Raw genomic sequence first — 25,486 nt, 5'->3', positions numbered from 1 at the left:
CTCAAGGGATCCTCCCACCCTGGCCTCCCAAAGTGTTGGGATTAGAGGGTAAGCCACCACTCCTGGCCCAAAAACATTTTTAAAGGCTGATTTAATGAAAATTCTGCAGTTAGTATAATGATTAAAAAGGCTGACCTGGCTTTGACTTCCAGCTCTACTACTAAAACCCGTGAGAGTATGACTACCTCACCAAGCTTCAAGTTCTTCATCCATAAAATGGGGATTAAAGTAACATCTACCACATAGAATTATTATGAGAAGGGAAAAAGGTAGCATGTAGCATATCTAGCATAGTACCTGGCATATAATAAATGCTCAAGAAACACTTCAGAAACAGGAGACATTCTTAACAACTGTGTTTACAGTCTGTTGAACTTTTAGATGACAACAAATGTGTTCCAAAATACTGGATGTAATCATAAGTTCAATTCAGCCTGTTCTGAACCACATTTTGATTAGTTTGGTTTAAACCACAATTTTCAATTATCTTTAACAGCTTTCCTTCATTATTCCAACTCTTAGGAAAAAAAAATCCAACAGAGAGTTTTGGGTTTTTTGTTTGTTTGTTTTTTGAGATAGAGTCTCACTTTGTCGCCCAGGCTGAAGTGCAGTAGCGTGATCTTGGCTCACTGCAACCTCCACCTCTCGGGTTCAAGTGATTCTACTGCCTCAGCCTCCCAAGTATCTGGGATTACAGGCGCACACTACCAAGCCGAGCTGATTTCTGTATTTTTAGTAGAGATTAATGTAAAAAAAGGACTTACATAAAAATTCTTTTACTTGTATTTTGAAAGTCATAAGTATTAATTCTTTTTTTTTTTTTTTGAGACGGAATTTCACTTTTGTTACCCCGGCTGGAGTGCAATGGCGCGATCTCGGCTCACCGCAACCTCCGCCTCCTGGGTTCAGGCAATTCTCCCGTCTCAGCCTCCTGAGTAGCTGGGATTACAGGCACGCGCCACCATGCCCAGCTAACTTTTTGTATTTTTAGTAGAGACGGGGTTTCACCATGTTGACCAGGATGGTCTCGATCTCTTGACCTCGTGATCCACCTGCCTCGGCCTCCCAAAGTGCTGGGATTACAGGCTTGAGCCACTGCGCCCGGCAAGTATTAATTCTTTAACTGTGAGATCAGAACAGCAAGGTTTTTAAAAGTCCATATAAACACAGTGTTATAGAAATGTGTGGTATGACCTTACCTGTGATGAGTAGTGCTAATTACTCTGTTGTTTGAAATGGCCAGTGGTCACTAAGTCTCAGAGGGTATCTTTGTTGAGTAGCATGAGACAAAAGCCTGTCCCTTAGGAAGCCCACTGACATCACAGAATATGAATTTTTTAAAAATCAGAAGTAGTACAGAGGAAGAAATTGTATCACAGCTGAATTTCCTAAATCAAGCTACCACCCCATTGTAGGATCTTTGCTTTCTCTAGTTTAGGACCAGTGGGGCACCAAATACAGTCTTGACCCTGGTTCTTCCACTCATAGAGTAAGAAAACCACCTCGTTTCCATCCCCAAGCCAGGCTCTCCCCTACTTGCCCACCAGAGAACACTGACCATGGCCTCAGCTTGAAGATTAAAGATGCATGTTTCACTATTTCAGGAGCTGTGCAATATACTCCAGTATGCCACTTAATTGCTACACTTCAGTTGTATGGGCAGAAAACGAAGTATTAATTCCACAGTACACGCAAGTATAGAAAGACTTGGGCTTCATAGAATTTCTTGTAGCTATATTCTCTGGTACCAGCAGGCATTCAGATGATGATAAAAAGTGAGATTTGCTGGGTGTGGTGCTGGGTGCCTATAATCTCAGCTACTTGGAAGGCTAAGGCCAGATAATCACTTGAACCAGGGAGGCGGAGGTTGCAGTGAGCTGAGATCGCACCACTGCACTCCTGCCTGGGCAACAGACTCCATCTCCAAAAAAAAAAAAAAAAAAAAAAAAAAAAAGTGAGATTTTGAGATCTGAAGTATACGCTAGTCTGAGTACAAATAATTGTCGCACAGTTACACCAACCTAGAATACTGACAATCTCGATTTTTTACCTGGCAATCTCACATTTGTTCACATCAAGTCCCCTTTTGGGCATGTAACCCATCCCTCTCTGAGGCTCCTTGCTGCTGAATGTGTTGAGGTAGTGGACATACGGGGATTCATCCGTGATCTCAAAATAGCGAATACTGCTGTCACCCTGTAAGAAATCAGAGACGAGTTTGTATCTGATTGTTACTGAAACATCTGGATTATGCAGGCATCTCTCTCCTCTATAAAACCAGCATTAGTTGGGACCCCGCTTCAGTAGTTAACCTTTGTTTCTTCATAAAGAGGCTTGCACATGATAAAACTGATAAAGCATATGACAGTTTCTTTTCCTCATAAAGTAACCCCTCACTTATCAAATGTTAACATGCCTTTTAAGTGGTCTCCTCAGCCTCCTACCAAAGGCTCTAATTTTACTCCGCTAAGCCTAGGTACCAGGCCAGAGTTAGGGCAAAAATGTTAATGCCTCTGCTAAACAGCTACATTGCAATTCAACTTCAAAAAACAAACAAACAAACAAAGACTGAGAGGATTGCCAAGAATGCAATTCTTGATTTCTTGATTTAAGTATTCATTCACTGGCATAGCGCAATGCTGTTCACAGACCTAGGGGCACCAATGTCAGGCATTCAGATGATGACAAAAAATGAGATTTTTCTAATGAAGAAACTCAGTTTTAGTGAGTATCCTCAGAAAGTGTCATATCATTGCCATGTGTACAATTCCACTACTTTCTTGCTTAGAATGGTCAGATATTTTTGAGTGCTGAAGCATATGTTAGTCTAAGTACAAATAATTGTCACACAGTTACACCAACTTGAACAATGAAGGCAATCTTGTCTGGCAGAGAGGAGATATACATATATGTAAGAAAAAAGAAGACAAAAAAAGCTAGGTGGTATCATGCCTCATCAGTGCTCCTAGTTCTCATGATTTCCATTTGTCTCAATGATTGAGATATCTAAAGCAATGGAAAAGAAGCTAAACCCTTACTAATCATTTTCTGCATACCCAAAAGAATTTTCCATCTTGTGCTACTAATATCTGAGTAACTGATCATTTTGTTTGTTTTAGTTCAGTCAAGGGCAACAACGGCAAGGTAAATGTGCTTAACACCTGTTAACATCTGCAGTAAAATGGCTTTCAAGGAAACAGACAAGATCACCGTTTCTAAGAAACTGACCTATTATAAAAATGTAAAGCAGGTCTGCAGCATGCTCAATCAGCTATGAAAAGCAAACATCACCAGCTTTACCACCCAGTGAAGGGCTATCTAACAGGTCTAGGGAGTATATCAACAGCTCTACGGCTATTAATTTGTTTATTTCAACCACAAAAAGTTCTAAGGGAAATTGAGCCTACAAAAAAATAAGGAATTATAAGGTTCCCACCTACAAAAATGAAATAATAAAGCTACCCACAGTGTAGGCATGCTGGGTTCATAAGGCAGGAGGAAGGTTTTTGGAGTTCAGTGAGGAGTCTCCCTATAACTGCTATCACCCCTGAGCTTTAGTCAGGACTCATATCTTCAAGCCCAGGGTCCTAGCTCTGAACCCCAGGAACAAGAACCCTCCAGAGAGCCTTTGAGGCCCTCAAAAGTTTGCATCCACAAAACACTATTCTCTTAACAAGTCCATGGTGTGTGGTACTAAGTATACACGTGCTCATCTAGGGTTATCCAACAAATTTCAGCATTAGATGTGGCCAGCTGGTTACCCATCCCCGACACAAGCACAGATAAATCTAAAATCACCAATCAGGTAGCACTGCTAGGTGAAGAAGAAACACCAGTGTGTCTTCTTTTCTTCACAAGAGTGCCCTGATTGGAGCATTTTCCCCAGCACCCCAACCCGACCCCTGCTTCAGTCGAAAGTATGGAACATGGCGTGTTGGCACTGCACTACTGGCAAGCTACACACAGTCCAGTCTCAAGACCTAAAAATGCCAAATTATCTGTCCTTAGCTTATAACATACACACAGAAATTAGAAAAATTAAACAGACACAACACATTGCCCATCCTCTAAATCACTGAAGGATAAATGTTTCCACTTACAGGATTTAACATCAAACATCAAAATTATTGTTTACCTTTCCACATAAGTAAATGATGCTGGTGTCAGGGTCATAGAAAGGCAGCAACACCCCATTGCTAGTGTCCATCTCATGAAGAGCGATTGGTTCCTGCATATTTTTCTGGGGGGAAAATGATACATATGTGTGTGTACATACATTTTTTAAAAAATACATTTTTATAATCTTATACATTCTTCTATCCCAATTAAGTGAGCCATTTTCCTAGAATAATAGAAGTCTGAACTATGCACACGCAATACTCATACATGTAAACAGCATCAGGGATGCTAAATGAGATCCAACTCACTAAAAATTTCACTGATTTGACAACATAATGCATGCATGCATACATCAGTGTTATTTCATGACAATGATTACACAGCCCTTCTCCTTTGTGACTGTTTTTTGTTTTTGTTCTTGTTTTTGTTTTTGAGATTGAGTCTCCTTCTGTTGCCCAGGCTGGAGTGCAGTGGTGTGATCTCGGCTCACTGCAACCTCCACCTTTCAGATTCAAGAGATTTTCCTGCCTCAGACTCCTGAGTAGCTGGGATTAAAGCCGCGCACCACCATGGCCGGCTAGTTTTTGTATTTTTAGTAGATACAGAGTTTCACCATGTTGACCAGGCTGGTCTCAAACTCCAGGCCTCAAGTGATCCGGCTGCCTCAGCCTCCCAAAGTGCTCAGATTACAGGCATGAGCCACAGCACCCAGTCTCTTTTCTTTTTTAAAGGAATTTTTAAATTATAAAACAAATATCTGTGATTTTTAAAAGTTGAAAGATACAACAAACAACATAAAAATCATTTCATATTCCAAAATCCTACAGCCCAGTGAGTGGCAGAAACGATTATCATTTTGATCTATTTCCTTCCGACACACGTACACAGAGATTGAGATGATACCATGTTGTATTTTTCCCCACTTAAGCTAATTATGAACATTTTTCTAAGCATGACCATTTTGATTTAGACAATTGATAATATTCTTTATGATATATGAACTTATTTCCCAGATCCAAAACACTAGATTCTTCATACATTCTTCTTAAAAAAATATACAACAGCCTCTTCAGGAGTATCAAGAGTATGTCTTTGAAACACATTTACCAGTTAAGTCTCCAATGAGGATAAGAGCTTCACATCCAATTTAAGACTAGCAGGCACTTAGAAAACTACACTAAGAATCCCATCATCTGCTTACCCACTGGAAGACCTGCTCAGAACAGAGAGAAAGCTCAAATGAAAGCAAGAGGAAAGGCTGGGGAAGGCATACCGGATTCCAGAGAGCCAGCTGCCGCTCGCTCATGCGGCTGAAACCAGTGGTGAAGACATTGCCATCGGCCAGGAAGATGGCTCGCATGGGTCTTGCTCCTTCATGTGCTTTCTCCTTCTCCTGGAGAGCAAAAAGGCACATGCCACACATTAAACTACAAGGAGACAAGGTGAGTGGGGAAACTCCGGCATTGATCCAGCCTCACCCACTGCCATTCATGTTCACCTGGGTGTGGGAGGGAGGCCAGTGTGAACTATCCCCCTTCCCCAGATAAGGAAACAGATACTATGTGATCTGGACAAGGCCCCTCAGTGAGGTAGCAAGAGTGCCAGGATTTGACTCAAAAGCCTCACTCTCTCCACCATATCCTGCTGCCAACCCAAGTCCATGCTCTGCAAAAATAAAACACATGAAAGGACTCTGCCAAATGTCTGTTTCTCAAAATGATACTAATATAAGGAGATTAGACATGCCCTACCATTTATACCAATATTATAGGGCAAAAAGAAGCCTTGTCTAGTTAACCCCTTCCTTGACCTCGCTAGTTTAATGAGTGCACTAGGACAACCCTTGGAAGATCTGGGGTGGAGAAAACACTTGGCGCAGGGCTGGGCAAGTCCTCAGGGCTCCATAAGCACCAGCCACTATCATTGCCCAACTTTTGAAAAGAAATGCTGCCAAAGGACAACCACATCTCAGGAAGGGCCTCAGAGTGTGGCAAGTGAGGCCTTCTCAGATTCACTACCTGTAGTTTCAACCTTGACTAAAGACCCAAATGTCCATCTTTTGACAGGGTGTGTTGAGGTCCAGTTTGGGTGGCAGAAACTAAGACACTGAGCTGATGAGAGAACCTGTTCCGTCTTTTTTTTTTTTTTTTTTTTTTTTCCGGAGATAGGGTCTCACTCTGTCCCCAGGCTGGAGTGCAGTGGTGTGTATGATCTGTGATCTCGATCTCAGCTCACTACAACCTCTGCCTCCCAGGTTCAAGCAATTCTCATGCCTCAGCCTCCTGAGTAGCTGGAATTACAAGCATACACCACCACACCTGGCTCTTTCTTTTTTTTTTTTCTTTCTTTTTTTTTTTTTTTTTGTATTTTTAGTAGAGACAGAGTTTCACCACGTTGGCCAGGTTGGTCTCAAACTCCTGGTCTCAAGCTCAAATGATCCGCCCATATTGGCCTCCCAAAGTGCTGGGATTACAGCCGTGAGCCACCACACCCGGCCACCTGTTGCATCTTTAACAGTTGTTTTGGGAAAAGGGCAAGAAACTTATTCATCAATATTCAATACTAAGCTCCAAAATCAGGAATGCAGCCAATTGGTTTAACTGATTAAGACTTATAAACTCTTAAGGACTCTAGTGAACTGATACAAACTATTTCTTGGTGAAATAAAGCCACAAAGTGAGAGACTTGAGAAAAACCTGGAAAATTTACAAGTCTGGAGAGAAGCACAACTGGGGAGACAGTCAGAAGCCTATAAGCCTTCTCTTATTCACACTTGGTGTCTGCATGTAACACGAGACCACTGACCAGTACTGCTGCCTGCCTTAAAAAGCAGAAAGCTCACACACACTCAAGTGCTCCAACTACCTTAGTTTTCATCCTAGGAATACTCACAGCAACAATCTCTTGTTTCCTGGGATCGATGACTCTCACTTTCTTGTCTTTGGAAGCTGTGCAGATCAGACTGCCATTCCGGTTCCAGCTCACATTGTAAATCATGTCTGAATGCATATCGTCCAAGTTTAGAAGGGCTTCCCCTGTCCCCACATTCCAGATGATAATGGCATTATCACAACCTAAAACAGGCAAAACCACCAGAGAGCAGATTAGAAACACCTATACAACACTCTCCAAAAACTACAGATAGTGAGAAGAAAGGAGAGGGGAGGGAGAGGAGAGCAAGAGGAAGAAGGAGAGAAAAGATGCTGCTGATTGTCAAGAGGCCCTACTTACTGAGAGTTAAACACTGAAATGACAAAGAAAAAGGTTTGCCTAAAAGAAATAAAAGTGTTAAAGTAAAACACAGCTTGTTAAGTTTGGGTTCATATGAAACAATCAACCAAACAAAAAACAAAGAACCACACCAAAACAGAACTCTATTTTCTTTAAAGAGTTAACTGGGTTGGTAGACCCAAGTGACGTCAAGTTTCCTTTTCTAGTAAAACAAGCATATATAGCTTATTTCTCTGCCAAATAAACTAAAAATAAAAGGTTTAAGTAACTGTTTAGGGCACTCAACAAAAACTCTGGGTGGCGCGTTATTCCAATCAGTGAAGCTCTAAGACACAGCTTTGATATATTAAAGTATGGTACAACAGTGGAAGAGAAAAGCCAGAAGTAGAGCCTGTTTGCTCACAACAGATCTGTATCTTTAAAAGAAGAGAAAAATAGGTCAAGACTGCTCTTATCATGGTGAGAAGCCCAAACTATAATCAAGTAGGTACATGGATTCAGAAACAGATTCTCAAAGAGGCCCACAATGTCAACTCAGCCACCACCTCAGCTCATCAACTCCTTCCTTCCTTCTTTCAAGAGTCTGCCCCAAGCCTCCAGGTCCCTTTAAAAAGAGGCAGCATGTGTTGCTCCTAGGATATCAGTTCAAGGATAAAGAAAAATAAAGGAAGGACATCCTAGAGGTGGATTCTTGCCAATAAAGCAATTTTGAAATCATTTAGGAAAAAATAGCCACTAATACCCAGGATACTTAAATTATATAAGGGTTAGAAACAGGAAACTGGCCAGGCACAGTGGCTCACACCTGTAACCCCAGCACTTTGGGAGGCCAAGGCAGGTGGATCATCTGAGGTCGGGAGTTTGAGACCAGCCTGACCAACACTGAGAAACCCCATCTCTACTAAAAATACAAAATTAGCCAAGCATGGTGATGCATGCCTGTAGTCCCAGCTACTTGGGAGGCTAAGGCAAAAGAGTCACTTGAACCCAGGAGGTGGAGGTTGCAGTGAGCCAAGATCATGCCATTGCACCCCAGCCCGGGCAACAAGGGTGAAACTCCATCTCAAAAAAAAAAAGGTAGGAAACTGTATAAAAAACTACACAGCAGTACGAAAAGTTGAAGCTAAACTCTGAGAAGGACAATTGAACCTTCCTGTGCCTTCTTCCTCATAGGCAAACAAGTAACTTCAGCCCCAGCAGCTGGATCACATACTCTAAAAATATGCAGAACATGACAATCACCCATTCTCCTTCACATGTAAAAAGAAGAATGACAACCAATCTATTGCTGCTGCCCTATGTTGAGCCTTGATAAGAAAGGTAGCAGGAAATTTTCCATGATGGAATTCCAGCTCTGGAGTGTTTTTCCTCTCCTTAATCAGACTGAGGTTCTGAGTAAAACACTAAAAATGATCCCCAAGTATAGTCAATGGTGATTATAAAAAACAATATCCTACACGACATCTTTTTTGAAAAATAGTTTCCATAGGTATTTGGCACTATAATTTTTTGTTTAACTCACTATGAATCATAAACATTCTGTATTTCCAGTTAAAAACTGAACTGCTCCCCCACCACCCCGTTTTACTGGTGAGGGGAAAAGATCTTTAAAATTCTACCTCTAACATTAGTATCGCTTTTTAATATATCACTTTTATTAAGGTATAACTTACATACAATACGATGTACCCATTTTAAGTATATATCTGGTAAGTTTCAACAAATGCATATACTCATGTAGCCACTACTATAATCAAGATGTAGACTATTTCCATCACCCCACAAAATTCCCTCATGCCTTCTGTATTGTTTTCATAAAAGAAAATGAAATCTCCAATTTTAGACAACGGAAAAGATTTCTGTACAACATCAATGTCCAGAAATAGGGGACTAATCAAGTACACTGAGGTATATCCAGAAGTCATTAAAAACAGGAAGAGTGCTTAATGGCACATAAAAAGGGTCACAGTATACCACCAAGTGCAGAAAGCAGGCCATGTGTAAAGTGTATAAACCCATCCCTTTGTGTAAAATAATTTATGCATATGCACAGACATATCTTCTGGAAAGAAACATCAAAATAGTAGTAATGATCTTACCTCTGAGTGGTGGGATTAAAAGTGATTTTTTTAGGCCGGGCGCGGTGGCTCAAGCCTGTAATCCCAGCACTTTGGGAGGCCGAGGCGGGTGGATCACAAGGTCAAGAGATCGAGACCATCCCGGTCAACATGGTGAAACCCCGTCTCTACTAAAAATACAAAAAATTAGCTGGGCATGGTGGTGCGTGCCTGTAATCCCAGCTACTCAGGAGGCTGAGGCAGGAGAATTGCCTGAACCCAGGAGGCGGAGGTTGCGGTGAGCCGAGATCGCGCCATTGCACTCCAGCCTGGGTAACAAGAGCGAAACTCCGTCTCAAAAAAAAAAAAAAAAAAAAAAAAAAGTGATTTTTTTTTCCTTTTGTTTACATATGTTCTCTATAGCATACACATACTAATTGTATAGCAGGGGAAAATGAAAGAACCCAGGACTTCCGGTTCCATAACAAGTATACCTTCTACCATATCAGGAATAACCAAAACTATGGTTCATGGAGGTATTTGGCAGGAACCATGAATCTGTCAAAATTATAGCAGGAAATTCATAGGTTTCATCAGATTGTCAAAGTGGCCTTGAAACACACATACACACGAGTATGTGTGCAGGCTGGGGGAGCAGTGTACCCCAATACTCTTCCTTTGCCATGGTTTCCTAATAATCTGCTTTAAAACCATGTAGCACACAACCAAAACACATTTGTTGCCCCCTACTCAGAGAGCCACAAGAGCAGAAGACAAGGGGAGGGGCACTGAGCTCAGCTCCCACCTGCACTAAGAAGCACATTACGGGCTGTCGGATGCCAGGCGACGATGCCAACTCTCTTTGAATGGCCTTCCAAAATCACCACAGGTTCAGTCAGGGAAAGGGTGAGTCCATTTTCTGGGATCTGCCATACCTGTTAGAGAAGGAAGACAGACGATCCACATGAAAGCTACTGCCTTTCATTATCACGTTTACAGTGACCATCCACTTTAAAGATTTGCTCTATATAAACAGAACATACAGCGATATTTGGATGAAAGGCAGAATATTGTGAAATGACTGTGTTTGGCTGTTTTTAAAATATAATATGTTATCAGAAATCAGGATACCAACAAGGACTACAAAACACTACCTCTCAGCTTTTATTTATTATTTGGGATTTTATTCTAAATTCCTTATTAAGTTCAACACTCTCCAGTTAGAAGCATGCAAATAATTGAAAGAAAAATATTAAATGATCGAAACAGTCATGAAAAAGACTAGGATGAAGACACTTAGCTAAGTCTCTGGTTCTTGATGGGATAATATAGTTTTAAAACATATTTTCTATAATTTTACACTTGGAAAATAAAATACACAGTATTTTTGTAACATGTATTATAGAAAATATTTTACAAAGAAAAAAATAAGTTAGACCTCCTCAAAATTAAAAGCTTTTGTGCTTAAAGGACACTAACAAGAAAGTGAAAAAACAGTCCACAGAATGGGAGAAAACAATTTGCAACTCATACATTTGGTAAGAGAATATATACATACATATATGTATATATATGTACATAAATATATGTATGTATATATATGTACATATATATATATATATATATATATATATATATATATATATATAAAAAGAACTCTTAGAATTCAACCAAAGGACAAAGAACCCAATTTAAAAATAGGCCAGTAAGTGAAACAGACATTTTGAGAAATACATATAAATGGCCAAAAAGCACATGAAAAGATGTTTGGCATTATCAGTTATGACAGAAATGCAAATCAAAACCACAAGCTCTCCCTTCACACCCATTAGGATGGCTAGAATCTAAAAGACTGATAAGTGTTGATAAGCATGTGAAAAATCAGAGCCTGCACACATGGCTGGTGAGAATGTAAAATGGTGCAGCCACCATTTGGTGGCAGACTTTGGAAAACAGCCTGGAAGTTCCTTAAATGATCAAACAGTTATCACATGACCCAGCAATTCCACACCTAGGGATATACCCAAAAGGATGGAAATGTGTCCACGCAACAGCTTGTACACGGATGTTCGCAGTAGCATTATTTGTAATAGCCCAAAGGTGGAAACAACCAAAATAACCATCTATTGATAAATGACTAAAAAAATGTGACATATTCATACATTGGAATATTATTTGGCCATAAAAAAGAATGAAGTACTGATACATGTTACAACGTGAGGAAACTCTAAAAACTTTATGCAAAGTGAAAGAAGCCAGACATAGAAGATTGCATATTACAGGATTCCACATACGTGAAATGTCCAGAATAGGCAAATCTGTAAAGACAGAAAGTAGAATAGCTGTTGCTTAGTGTTGGGGAATGTGGAGGGAGGCAGGTGGAGGGGTGATAGCTAAAGGATGTGGGTTTCTTTTTGAAAACATTCTATAATTGTCTGTGGTGATGGTTGTGAATATTCTAAAAATCAGTGAATTGTACATTTTAAATGGGTGAATTCTATGTGAATTATATCTCAATAAACCTTGTTATTTTAAAAAAAAATCCTCTTGGCTGGTGAAGACATGCAGAAGACTCACCATATCTTAACTGGGGACATGCCTGGGCAGCAGGGGGAGAAAGGAATAGGGAAAGTATGAGAGTGGAAGGAACGAAAGACTTTACATTTAACAATGGAAGACAAAGGTTTCAAAAGGTTAAGAAACAAACAACCTCTAAGAAAAGGACTGAGTTACAGGTAAGCTGAGTAGCATCAAGAACTCTATAGAAGGCCAGATGGTAAATAATATTTAAGTTTATAAAAAAGCTAAAGTTTAAAATCATTATCTTCTACATGAAGATTAAATTTATCATCAGAAATGATTTTGAGGAACTAACTCATGAAAAATTTAAGAACCTGCCAGTGAAAAATCATGTTTAAAACTAGAACAAGTGAGAAACAGAATTTTCCTTTGTGGAAACTTTAAAGAAGGAGACAAACAATTGTCTGTTTTCAATTGCTTGGTGGAAGGCAGAGATCTAGATTGGATGAGTGTTTAGAGTTCAGCTCAGTTCTGCCGTCCTGCAAAAAATGAGAACAAAAGTTTGCCATTCTGAAGAGTGGGAAAGTCATGAGTTGAGTGATTGGTTCATTTTTACAGCTAAATTCTACCCAGGCTAAATATAACCCTTTATGCAAATCATGGCAAAAATAAACCTGCATTTTGAGGGCCCAAGCTTCGAACATCATCTAATTTCCCCACAACGCCCCCACCACCACCCCCGCAATCATTCAGCAAATTTTAAGCAAGGCAGGTGTAAACAAGCATGGAAGAAAAAGGATGCCCTACCCTGCCCCTTTCCCTCCCTCTGCGGAACAGACCTTGACCCAGGCCTCTTTCCCCTGTGGGCATCTGTTCTCCCCCAGCATTGCATGTTAGCCTTCATCCTGATATGCACTATTTTTTTTTATTTCTTTTTTTTCTTTTCCTGGCAACTTTCATTTAAGATATGCACTATTTTTATTTAAGAATTTATTATTTATAAAACAACTCCAAATTGAACTTGACTATCTGAATATAAAGCAGGACTGACATTTTGAACAGAACAAACAGAAAACAGTGACTACTCATTTGATCAAAGCATAAAGCTGACAGAAAATTATGAAATGGGACTTCAGTGACTCAACAGGAAATGCATTTTGCAAGATGCACTGTGACCCCACTTAGAACTGACAGAGTGGTAATACCATCTGCCATCTCCAGATGGCACCCCAACCATGGCCTGCTGAGTTTCCTTGCAAGGACTGAAAATGCTTCTGTGTCTAACTCTGAGCACAGCTAGTGCATTTTCCAAATCACTAATGAGACGTGGAGTGATGGGAGGCCTTGGTTATAATCAGCATTTAAAACGTTACATATGAGGACAAAGAAGAGCTCCTAATGGGGACTTAACCTTTTCCTTTCTCTAGCTTTTCCCCATCATCTTTTCCTTGGATTAAAAGAAATTTTAATGATGAAAACATTTATTAATTTTAAAATAAGAAAACTCTGTGTCTTCCTTCTTTACCTCACTTCCAGCCAGTTTAATGGTTCCCTCAATTGGGTTTGTGCACATAAGTTGAGCACCTAATCCATTTTACTACCGTGGTTAACTCTTTCTTATAATACATTTACTAAGTTACAATAAACTGTATTGTAACCCATCTAGTACTGGGTAACGAAATACAGGCCCTGCTCTTCAGAAGTTGGTGGTCTAACAGAAAGCAGAGACTTCTATGAGACTGAAAATCAATCAAAGTCAACAAATACAAGTGGTATGATACAGAGAGTTAGAGACTGAGCACCGGAGTCAGGCAGGCTCTGGTTCAAATCTTTTTACTGTGATGATCCTGGCAAACATCACCGCATACAGAAAGCATCAGTACCTATGCCTGCGAAATGTGCTAAGAGAATTAAGGAATTAATTAACCCTTAGCACAGAGCCAGACACACATATAGTGCCTCCAGAATGCAGGGACAGTACACAGCAGGACTGAGATTATGGGCTCTGGCCAGACCGATGTGACTGAATTCATGATTCAGGATGATGTGACTGAACCTGACCTCTGGTTTGAGGACTAACATGGTAACATGAAACTGATGCACTTAGAAGAATACCTGGCATAAGGCAGACACTCAGTGTTAGCTGTTATTATTGCCTATATATTCACTAGGGAACCACACAGTATAACCAATGCTATGCTGGCATAAGCCGACTGCACTACTACAAAATGATCTTCCTGCTAACCACGCTTGGTCCATCCAGGACGGCTCCCTGAGGAGGTGACTTCTAAGGATGAAAAAGAGTTAGGTGAAAGTAGAGAAGATGAAGAGGAATTAAATATCCAGTCTCAAAATATAAAACGCAGATGTGTAGAGCAATTTTCTAAAAAGTGCAGGCAGCATTTAAACAATACCATAAAGAAGGTGGCTCAGGAGCTGCTAGGGAAAAAGCTAATACTATAGGTACAAGGACTGCAAGAGGAGAAGAAAGTGAGTGAAAAAGTCTATGAACTGAAATGAGAAGACCACAGAATTCTTGTGTCTGCTGGTAAAGACAGCTGGTGGTTAAGGCCGGGCGCGGTGGCTCAAGCCTGTAATCCCAGCACTTTGGGAGGCCGAGGCGGGTGGATCACGAGGTCAAGAGATCGAGACCATCCTGGTCAACATGGTGAAACCCCGCCTCTACTAAAAATACAAAAAATTAGCTGGGCATGGTGGCGCGTGTCTGTAATCCCAGCTACTCAGGAGGCTGAGGCAGGAGAATTGCCTGAACCCAGGAGGCGGAGGTTGCGGTAAGCCGAGATCGCGCCATTGCACTCCAGCCTGGGTAACAAGAGCGAAACTCTGTCTCAAAAAAAAAAAAAAAAAAAAAAAAAAAAGACAGCTGGTGGTGTTCTCTACCGTGGACTGTGGAAAGAGCCGGGGGATGGGAGGCGGTCTGCAAGTCTTTCCATACTCAGCACACACACCCTTTGGTTGGCGCCCATAGGCCCTGGCTCACAGGCCTGTCATTATATAGCCCTCTGCCCTCTTCAGAGTTGTCTGCTACTTCTGGGTGATGGCCTGCCAGTTTGGACTGATGTTCTTGCAGCTCAGGGACAACAATAAACAGAAGCACCACTTGGTACATGTTTAATCTTCTCATGTGAAATGTAGGATGCTGGCCTGGGTGTCGGAGGACACAGGCTCCTGTCAGAGCTGGGACACTAATTAGCCATGTTAGCATTAGGAAGGGATTTCACTTCTGGGAGCCTGAATTTCCTTGATACCAGGGACAGCTGTGCTTACTCAGGGGTTACTAGAAGGGTTAAATTAGCTCAAACATTTTGCATGCACCAAAGCACTACCCTAATAGGAAATACTGCAACTAGGCAGAAGAGCATGAGGCTTTCTTAGGAGCTAGACAGATCTGGGTCTAGCAGAGCCTTTTATCAGCTGTGTGACCCTTGACAAAACTGCCACTCTCTGAGCCTATTTCCTAAGTTGTAAAATAGGCCACACTCGTGGCTTACTGTGCTGATAAAATAACTAAATATAATCATGCACATAAAGACTTAGAATAGTGCATGGCTGAAAAAAAAAAGAGCCTAACATATTTTCATGATGACTTTTCTTGCTGTTAATATGACCATTATGACCCCATATATATCTCTAGTCTGAACATCAGGATTTCTTGGAATGAGTCTTGTCTTCAAATTAATTCAGCACTGTGCCCAATTAGTTAATACTAACCAATTTACACCCAAGATATCGTAAGTGTGAAAGCTCTGGTTTATACCTAGGCCAATTATCACAGTAAGAACAGATCTGATCTCTAGGCAGGCTTGTTAGCTTTTCCTTGTTCCATGGCTACAGACTGGTATTGTAATATCAAGAAGCTTTCTCAAAATTACGTACAGTGAGTACAGAGGAAAACAGACAGAAAACATTCAGAGTAGGCATCTCATCACAGCAGGGAGTAAAAGTTATCCCCACTCCCTCTTTTTTATTTTATTTGTTTAAATTTAAATAACGCTGTGTGTTCCTGAAATTTCCTATTTGGACAATACATTACAACGGCAATGCTTTGTTTTGAAAGGACAAAAATGCAATCAGGGAAGCCGTGGTGGCTCAGGCCTGTTGTCCTGGCACAGACACCTCTCATCTATATAACCAAGAAGAAAGAAGGAAAAGAAAAAAAAAAATCAGTTCCAAGGGTTCCTACATGAAAAAGTGAATCCATCAGTAAAATCCCACTGTGGTTCAGGAAGAAAAACAACTTTAAGCACATGTTCAGAACTACTGTATCATGGGCATCCTCTTCACATGTGAAAGCCTGGATATGGAAAAACAGCTTAAGAGAACAACCCCAACAAGAAAAAAGGAAAACTAAGAAACTTGGGTTTCTCTCATGTATACTAATTGTAAAGTACAATTAGTTTAATAGTTTTATTTTTTGAATACTGCTTTCCAGATACTGCTTCCCTATTTTAATCACCCATCATGAACTCGCTACTGGGCTAGGACTAGAGTTACAGCCATAAAAAGGTCTATTCCCTCTAAAAGACCGTATTTTTCTAATGCTAAGGAAACCAATTCCAAAGGGAAAATGAAGAAAAAACATGAGACAGGAAAAAGCTGAAAGATGTGGTAGCAGCTGCAGAGCAGCACGGCGTCCTACAGACACCACACAGGCCTGCATGTAGGCCATCAGGGTGTTCAACAGGAACCATGACATGGAGAGCTGTACCGGGTTCGAGAAAACCAAGAAGCGAGTGTTGGGTTCTGATCTGCCAGGGTTATAACCACTGGCAAATGGCCTAGAGGCAATCTGTACAAAATAGAATTAAGATGAAGCCCTCCCTGCTGAATGCTTGAGAGGAACCACAACATCACCTCCATTTTTATTTCAGGGCAAAACTATATTAGAAAGCATTAAAGCTCTTTTAGAATTTGTCTGGTTTTTCCAGTTTTTGCCAAATGCCGCCCCCCTTCCCCCACCACCAAAAAAAAAAAAACTATATTAGGAAAATTTATGATGGAAGCAAAAATGGGTAAGATAGAATATTTATTTTTGTTGATTTCTACAGAAGAATAAACTGATTTGAGAGAAGGGGGAACGTGGCCTTCAAACTTAATAATTTGGGACTATTATATAGCTGGAGACAATTAAGACTATCACTTTCCATCTCCCAGACTCTGGAAGGAACAATTATGCAATCCCATTGTCTGAATTAGCCATTTTTTGCATTTGTGTTTGATTACTCCCCTGCAGATAAGGGACAATGTTGAATTAACATCATTCACTAAACTTAACTTGGCTGCTCTTTGTATTATTTAAAGCACTACTATTTTCTTGGAGCTAAAATTTCCCCAAGTAAAATACTTAGGTAGCCACAATCTTAAAACTCTCTTTGAGAAGATACTGCTGAAGAAAAGAACTCACAGAGTCAAAACTTTGCAAAAGCTGGGAGCAAAGCATAGTTTTTGGGAGTGGAATTTACACAACTGCTATGTGCTAGTATAAAACACTGTTTCACAAAGTAGTTCATGAAAGGTAAACTGTGCCAATGTAATTAAATTTCAGGTTGCGTAAAGAAGCCACCTCTAAAAAATGGAGGAATGTACCTTAAGATTGGTGTTCACTCTCCTAAAACTGCAAAGTGGCTGTCACTAAATCGATGTCCACAAAATTAACAAATCAATGCTTAAATGCTTAAGATTTCATGGATTTATACCATAAGTAATACAAAAGCAAGTTTTTGTTTTGTTTTGTTTTGTTGTTTGTTTTGGGGTTTTGGTTTTGGTTTTGTTTTTTTGAGATGGAGTCTGGCTCTGACACCAGCTCCGCCTCCCAGTTCAAATGATTGTTCCGCCTCAGCCTCCCAAGTAGCTAGGACTACAAGCGTGCACCACTATGCCCGGCTAATTTTTTTGTATTTTTTAGTAGAGACAGGGTTTCACCATGTTGGTCAGGATAGTCTTGATCTCTTGACCTCATGATCTACCCGTGATCCACCCACCTCGGCCTCCCAAAGTGCTGAGATTACAGGTGTGAGCCACTGTGCCTGGCTACAAAAAGCAGTTTTAAAAAAAACAGTTTTATTCTTTTTTTTTTTTTTTTTGAGACGGAGTTTCGCTCTTGTTACCCAAGCTGGAGTGCAATGGCGCGCTCTCGGCTCACCGCAACCTCCGCCTCCTGGGTTCAGGCAATTCTCCTGCCTCAGCCTCCTGAGTAGCTGGGATTACAGGCACACGCCACCATGCCCAGCTAATGTTTTGTATTTTTAGTAGAGACGGTGTTTCACCATGTTGACCAGGATGGTCTCGATCTCTCAACTTCGTGATCCACCCGCCTCGGCCTCCCAAAGTGCTGGGATTACAGGCTTGAGCCACCGTGCCCGGCCAACAGTTTTATTCTTTTACAGTTCATTTGATAAACTGATTTTACTGTATTTTTCTACCAAATGTCTATTTAAGGCATGCTTGCTGCTGCTAGAAATCCACTATAGGTATACATGAAAATCCATTACAAAAATAATAGCCCATTATACATTGAGAGCTTCCTTTTGACTCTCTCGATAGGCATAATTATTATCATACCTCCATATTATAGGTAAGGCAATTGGGGCTGAGAGTGTTTAAGCCAAGCGACCTGCAAATGCTCAGAATTCCAACTCTAGGGCTTTCCTTGGTATCCTTCTACTACAACTAGGCCTCGTTATACTATACTATTTGTAGCTCATGAGCTACTTACTACTAACAGCCTAGGCTTGAGAAACTGTACAGAGCTTTTCTGTTAAAAAAAAAAAAAAAAAAAAAAGAGGCAGGGGGTGTTGTCTGAAACCATTTGATCTTTTACCTTCAGAAGAACAAAGTGGAAAATAAGGTATAAGAAGCAGGTAGGCTAGGAGAGGATCAAATATTTCTTTAAACTTTCATTTCAACAGCTAAGCTATATAAGCTTCAATTACTCCAATAACAACATATGATATGGGGGATATTATGTGATTAAAGAGTGATTTAAATATCAGTTCTATACTTAAAGATTTTTTTTTTTAATTAGAAAGATTTATCCCAAAGCATTATTTAATTTACAAAATGTGCACTCCAGGAATGCCAATAAAAGGGAGACACTGAGGATTCTGGAAGATGGCAGAATCTCAGTAGCAGCATTGTTTGGGGGATTTTCCAAAGTCCCTCCATAAAAATACAGAACAAGCAGATAACAAAACAAAACAAAAATCCAGGGACAACATTTACACAAACTAGGTGACATCCACAAAATTCAAGCGGGTGGGGGCAAACACCAACAGCCACAGAACCTGCATGTTATCAGCCTCAGGTGTGTAGAGGGAGGGGACAGCAAGAGGACATCTGACAGACCTGAGAGCAGCAGGTGGATGTGAGATCAGCAGCAGAAACTGGGAAGGGTTCTGCCTTTTCCAGCAGAAGCTAGGCAGAGTGGTCCTGAATTTAAAAGTTCTGAAGAGGCAGGCACAATCTAGACCCCAGCACTCTCAAAATTACCCAGACAGGGCTCCCTTCCAGGATGGGCCCACAAATGAGACACTCCAGGGAATGAAACAGAATTTCAGCAGGATAGAAATAAGAGGGATAAAGGCATAAGAGAGGCTAATAAAAGCAGGCCAGGAAATCTCAGAAAGCAAGGCACTATGTTTCTGAACACTATCTGAAGATGTCAGAGAGGGAGCTCTGTGAAGTTAGAGCAGCCCTCTGAACCAATCCACCATCTAAAAAGCTTGGGGAAATTAAATTCACATAAAAATAAGCAAGAAAAAAAAATCAAGGTTGAATTCCAAAATTACTGTCAGAAAAAAAGAGAATAAGGCACAGAATAACATCCCTATAGACAATACAAGAATACTAAAATGACTCTCAAAAGAAATAAAAACTACATTATAGTAATTCAAAATGAAGAAAACAATATATAAACATAAATCCAGAACTTGAAAAACTCAAAAAATAAAGTGACAGAAATCAAGAAAAAAAAAAAACAGAAATAAATGAAGATAAACCAGAAAGAATATAAGAGCAAATAAACTCAACAAATAATGCCCCCAAAAGAAACAAAAGGAGAAGAACAAAATAATGATAATAATAATAATATAGTCTTTAAAGAAAAAAAAGGGTTTGGGGCCTCACACAGTGGCTCATACGTGTAAAATCCCAACACTTTGAGGGGCCAAGGTGGGAGGAATGCTTGAGGCCACAAGTTAGAGGCCAGTCTGGACAACTGTGAGAAAGCTTATTTCTACAAAAAAATAGAAAATTAGCTGGGCATGGTGGTGAGTGCCTGTAGTTGTAGCTACTTGGAAGTTTGAGGTGGGAGGGTTCCTTGAACCTAAGAGGTCGAGGCATGATCATGCCACTGCATTCCAGCCTGAGTGACAGAGCAAGACCCTGTCTCAAAAAAAGAAAGAAAAGGAAAGAAGGAAAGGGAGATAAGGGAAGGGAGGAGAGGGAAGGAGAAGAAAGGAGAGGGAAGGAAAGGGGAGGGAAGGAGAGGGAGGGGAAAGGAAGGGATGGGAGGGAGGGAGGAGGGAAGGGGAAGGAAGGAAGGGAGGAGGGAAGGGGAGGGAAGGAAGGAAGGAAGGGAGGGAAAAAAAGAAAAGAAAAAAAAAGGTTTAGAGAGAAATTGACAACAACCAAAGAAAAGTAAAGAAGATCAAGCATATGGGTAACAGGAGCCTCTGATGAAGAAAACCAAAGCAAGGGAACAGGAAAAAACAAAACAAACAAACAAAAACATTAAAAACTGCAATTCAAGAAAGAAAAAAAAACTGGCAACTATATATTGAAAGAACATACCATGGTATCTAGAGATACCAACTCCAAATGACCAACAATCTTCTAGTAAAATTAACTATATTTGAAGAAAAAAAAAACCTTATAAACATTTAGGCAAAAAGAGCATATGATTTATAAGGGAAAGGAAATTAGATTATAATCTGGCTTTGACAGGAAAACTTATGCCAAAAAAAAGAAATGGAATAATGTATTTAGATACTCAAGGAAAAAACTGTGAGTCAGTAATTTTATTTAACTTACTTATTTATTTAGAGACAGGATCAGTCTAACTCTGTTACCCAGGCTGTAGTGCAGTGACAACGATCATGGCTCACTGCAGCCTTAATCTCCCAGGCCCAAACAGTCCTCCCACCTCAGCTTCCCAAGTAGCTGGGACCACAGGCACTCACCACCATACCCAGCTAATTTTATATTTTTTGTAGAGAAAGGATTTCACCACATTGCCCAGGCTGATCTTGAACTCCTGAGCTCAAACAGTCCACCTGCCTCAGCCTTCCAAAGTGCTGGAATTACAGGTGTGACGCACTGCCCCTGCCCAAGAATTTTATATTCAGAAAAACTCACTTTTGAGTACAAAGATGGCAGGTAAGTTATTATTAGTATACAAGAACTCAGAGAATATTGTTCCTATGACCCCCTTCTTAAGGAATCCACCCAAGAACCAGCTTCAGATGATACAAATGACTGGTGCAAGATCGACACAAGGGTTGATGGAGTGCACGAAATGTAGTTACTCACAGAACCATGACAGGAGAGACTGCTGAATGTAACAGCTGTGTAATCTTGAAAATACAGAATACATCATTTTTAAATGGAGGGAGAATAGACACAGCATGAGTTTTAAAAAATTTTTTAGTTTTTTAACTAAAAGTTGTTTAGTTTTTTAACAATTTTCAGTAACCATGGTATGGTGGTGGTATTAGCATTTTCACTCTGAGACTACTATATGTAAATGTAGTAAGACAAATGAGACAGATCAGGATATTCTCATTCTCCCTCTGTATCCCTGAGACCCTGCATTCTCTGTGTGGAAGAAAGGAGATGGAGATGTAATTAATGTTAAAGATGATAGATAAATACAGGCATACCTCATTTTATTACACTTCACAGATATTGTGGTGGTGTTTTTTTGTTTGTTTTTAAACAAATTGAAGCTTTGTATCAGCCCTGACGAAGGCAAATCTATCTGTACCATTTTTCCAACAGCATGTTGGTTCACTGTCTCTGTGTCACATTTTGGTAATTCTTGCAGCATTTCAAACTTTTTCATTATTATTATATCTGTTAAAGTGATCAGTGATCTCTGATGTTACTAGTGTGTTTTGGGGTACTAGGAACTGCACCCATATAAGCCAGCGAACTTCATCCATAAATGCTATGTGTTTTCTGACTGCTCCACCAACCTGCTCTCCCTGTCTCTCCCTCTCCTTGGGCCTCCTTATTACCTGAGACATAACAAGACTGAAATTAGTCCAATTAATAACCCTAAATGACCTTTAAGTGTTCAAGTGAAAGGAAGAGTTACGCATTTCTCACTTCAAATAAAAAATGAGAAATGATTAAGCTTAGTGAGGAAGCCACATCGAAAGCGAAAACAGGCCAAAAGCTAAGCACCTCTTAAGCCAGTTAGCCAAGTTGTGAATACAAAAGAAAAGTTCAGGAAATTAAAAGTGCTACTCCAGTAACACATGAATGATAAAAAAGCAAAAACAGCGTTTGCTTTAGTCCTCTGGATAGAAATACGAACCAGCCACAAGATTCCCCTAAGCCAAACCTAATCCAAGCAAAGTCCTAACTCTCTTCAATTCTATGGAGGCTGACAGAGGTGAAGAAGCTGCAGAAGAAGAGTTGGAAACTAGCAGAGGTTGGTTCATGAGGTTAAGGAAAGAAGCCATCTCCGTAACATGAAAGTACAAGGAAAAGCAGCAAGTGCTGACGGAGAAGCTGCAGCAAGTTATTCAGAAGATCTAGCTAAGATCATTGATGAAGGTGGCTACACTAAACAACAGATTTTCAATGTAGATGAAACAGCCTTCTACTGAAAGAAGATGCCATCTAAAACTTTCATAGCTAGAGAGAAGTCAAGGCCTGACTTCAAAGCTTCCAAAGATGAGCTGCCTGTCTTGTTAGAGGCTGACGCAGCTGGTGACTTTAAGTTAATGCTGATACTCATTTACTGCACCAAAAATCCTAGGAATCCTTAAGAATTATACTAAATCTACGTCTGTGTTCTAGAAATGGAACAACAAAGCATGAATGACAGCACATCTGTTTACTGCGTGGTTTACTGAATATTTTAAGCCCACCATTGGGACCTACTGATCAGGAAAAAAAAATATTCCTTACAAAATATTACTGCTCATCAACAATGTACCTTATCACACAAGACCTATGATAAAGATGTACAAGACTAATGCTGTTTTCCCCTGCTAACACATACATTCTGCAGACCCTGGAAAAAGGAATCATTTTGACTTTCAAGTCTTATTATTTAAGAAATACATTTCATAAGGCTATAGCTACCATTGATAGTGACTCCCCTGATGGATCTGGGCAGAGTGAATTAATAACCTTCTGGAAAGAATTCACCATTTTAGGTGCCATTAAGAAAATTCATGATTCCAGCTGGGCGTGGTGGCTCACACCTGTAATCCCAGCAGTTTGAGAGGCCGAGGCGGGAGGATGGTGAGGTCAAGAGGTCGAGACCATCCTGGCCAACACGGTGAAACCCCGTCTCTATTAAAAATACAAAAATTGGCCGGGCGCGGTGGCTCAAGCCTGTAATCCCAGCACTTTGGGAGGCCGAGGTGGGTGGATCACGAGGTCAAGAGATCGAGACCATCCTGGTCAACATGGTGAAACCCCGTCTCTACTAAAAATACAAAAAATTAGCTGGGCATGGTGGCGCGTGCCTGTAATCCCAGCTACTTAGGAGGCTGAGGCAGGAGAATTGCCTGAACCCAGGAGGCGGAGGTTGCGGTGAGCCGAGATCGCGCCATTGCACTCCAGCCTGGGTAACAAGAGCGAAACTCCGTCTCAAAAAAAAAAAAAAAAAAAAAAAAATACAAAAATTAGCCGGGTGTTTGGCATGCGCCTGTAGTCCCAGCTACTTGGGAGGCTGAAGTGAAGAATCACTTGAAACCAGGAGGCGGAGGTTGCAGTGAGCCGAGACTGCGCCACTGTGCTCCAGCCTGGCGACAGAGCAAGACTCTGTCTCAAAAAAAAAAAAAAAAATTCATGATTCATGAGAAGAATTCAAAATCTCAACATTAAGGGAAGTTTGGGAGAAGTTGATTCTAACCTTCATGGATGACTTTGAGGAGTTCAAGACTTTGGTGGAAGAAGTAACCTTAGATATGGTGGAAATAGAGAACTAGAGAATAAAAAGTGGAGCCTGAAGACATGAGTGAACTGCTACAATCTCATGATAAAACTTGAACAGATGAGGATTTGCTCCTTAGGGATAAGCAAAGAAAATGGTTTCTTGAGATGGAATGTACTCCTGGTAACGGTGCTGTGAACATTACTGAAATGACAACAAAACATTTAGAATACTACTTGCATAAACTTAGTTGATAAGGCAGCAAAAGGGTTTGAGAGGGCTGACTCCAATTTTGAAAGAAGTTCTACAGTGGGTGAAATGCTATCAAACAGCATCACATGCTACAGAGAAAGCTTTCATGGGAGGCTGAGTCAATCAATATGACAAACTTCATTGTTGCTGTTGCCTCATCCAGCCCAACCTTCAGCAACCACCACCCTCATCAGTCAGCAGCCTTCAACACTAAGGGGAAACCCTCCACAGCAAAAAGATTACACTCTCTTTGGTAATACAGTATTTTTAAATTAACATATATATATACATATTAGACATAATGCTACTGCATACTTAATAGGTATCACTTTCCATTAAAAGAAACCAGGACTTCTGAAAGAAATGGCTTGAGGAGAGATGTCCAAGGTGAGCCTGAAACACCTCAACATGTCACACAGCAAGGAATCTGTCAATCAAAGACTAAAAGACTATAAGGTCATTTCAAAAGGACTCAGAAATCTTGAAGAGGTTCCCTTTGGAAAAGACAGGACAATCTGTTTTGAGATAAGAATTGTAATGGATTGAACACAGCATATATGTTCAAATCCATAATTTCAAAAGGAAAGGAAAGAGGGAGAAAACCCTAATTTCTTCACCTTCTGAGGACAACAGAGAACCAATTCATTATCTCGACAACTGGGTAAATGAAAGGAAATAATCAAGCATTTATCCTGCTTTCCTAAATGAACTATACTATTTGGTAACTAAATAGTAAGCAAGTGAGCATATTGTCTTATAAAATTTTACCAACTAAAAATTGAAAACAAAATGACAGAATTTATTGTCACCATACTGGAATCCCCAGTAAATGACTAGATGTAGGCACTGAATGCACAAATCGAAAAAGAATGAAACCCAGACATCTTGACATCATGTGCTTCCTAGCGAATGGAAGAACATAACATTAACAGTATAGTCTTGCCAAAAGGACAGAACCTGAATTGAACCACACTTCAGGATCCAGCTGCCAATTTGCAGGAAATTCAGAGGACAGAGGACCAAGTTGAACTGCAACATGAGGGTACAATCAGCAAAATCCAGATGGTTGAAAAGCACAGGTCAGGCCAGGCATCGTGGCTCACGCCTGTGATTCCAGCACTTTGGGAGGCCAAGGCAGGCAGATCACGAGGTCAGGAGTTTGAGACCAGCCTGG

At 40.4% G+C, this 25,486-nt stretch overlaps 1 protein-coding gene across 1 annotated transcript in view; it reads right to left on the bottom strand.

The window, feature by feature from the left end:
- The window catches only part of CORO1C (coronin 1C), a 90,437-nt gene that overhangs the window by 5,324 nt on the left and 59,627 nt on the right, over window positions 1–25,486 (bottom strand). Inside the window, exons 4-8 of the mRNA XM_039471765.2 lie at window positions 10,213–10,342; window positions 7,012–7,193; window positions 5,393–5,512; window positions 4,136–4,240; window positions 2,051–2,196 (exon numbers count right to left, since the gene is read on the bottom strand). Coding sequence (XP_039327699.1) covers window positions 2,051–2,196; window positions 4,136–4,240; window positions 5,393–5,512; window positions 7,012–7,193; window positions 10,213–10,342 — 683 coding nt within the window. The remainder of the gene's footprint in view (window positions 1–2,050; window positions 2,197–4,135; window positions 4,241–5,392; window positions 5,513–7,011; window positions 7,194–10,212; window positions 10,343–25,486) is intronic.

The sequence above is a fragment of the Saimiri boliviensis genome, chromosome 7 (genome assembly GCF_048565385.1).
Source record: "Saimiri boliviensis isolate mSaiBol1 chromosome 7, mSaiBol1.pri, whole genome shotgun sequence".
In the NCBI taxonomy this organism is placed as follows: domain Eukaryota; kingdom Metazoa; phylum Chordata; class Mammalia; order Primates; family Cebidae; genus Saimiri; species Saimiri boliviensis.
This window is presented reverse-complemented; position numbering and strand designations above follow the sequence as displayed.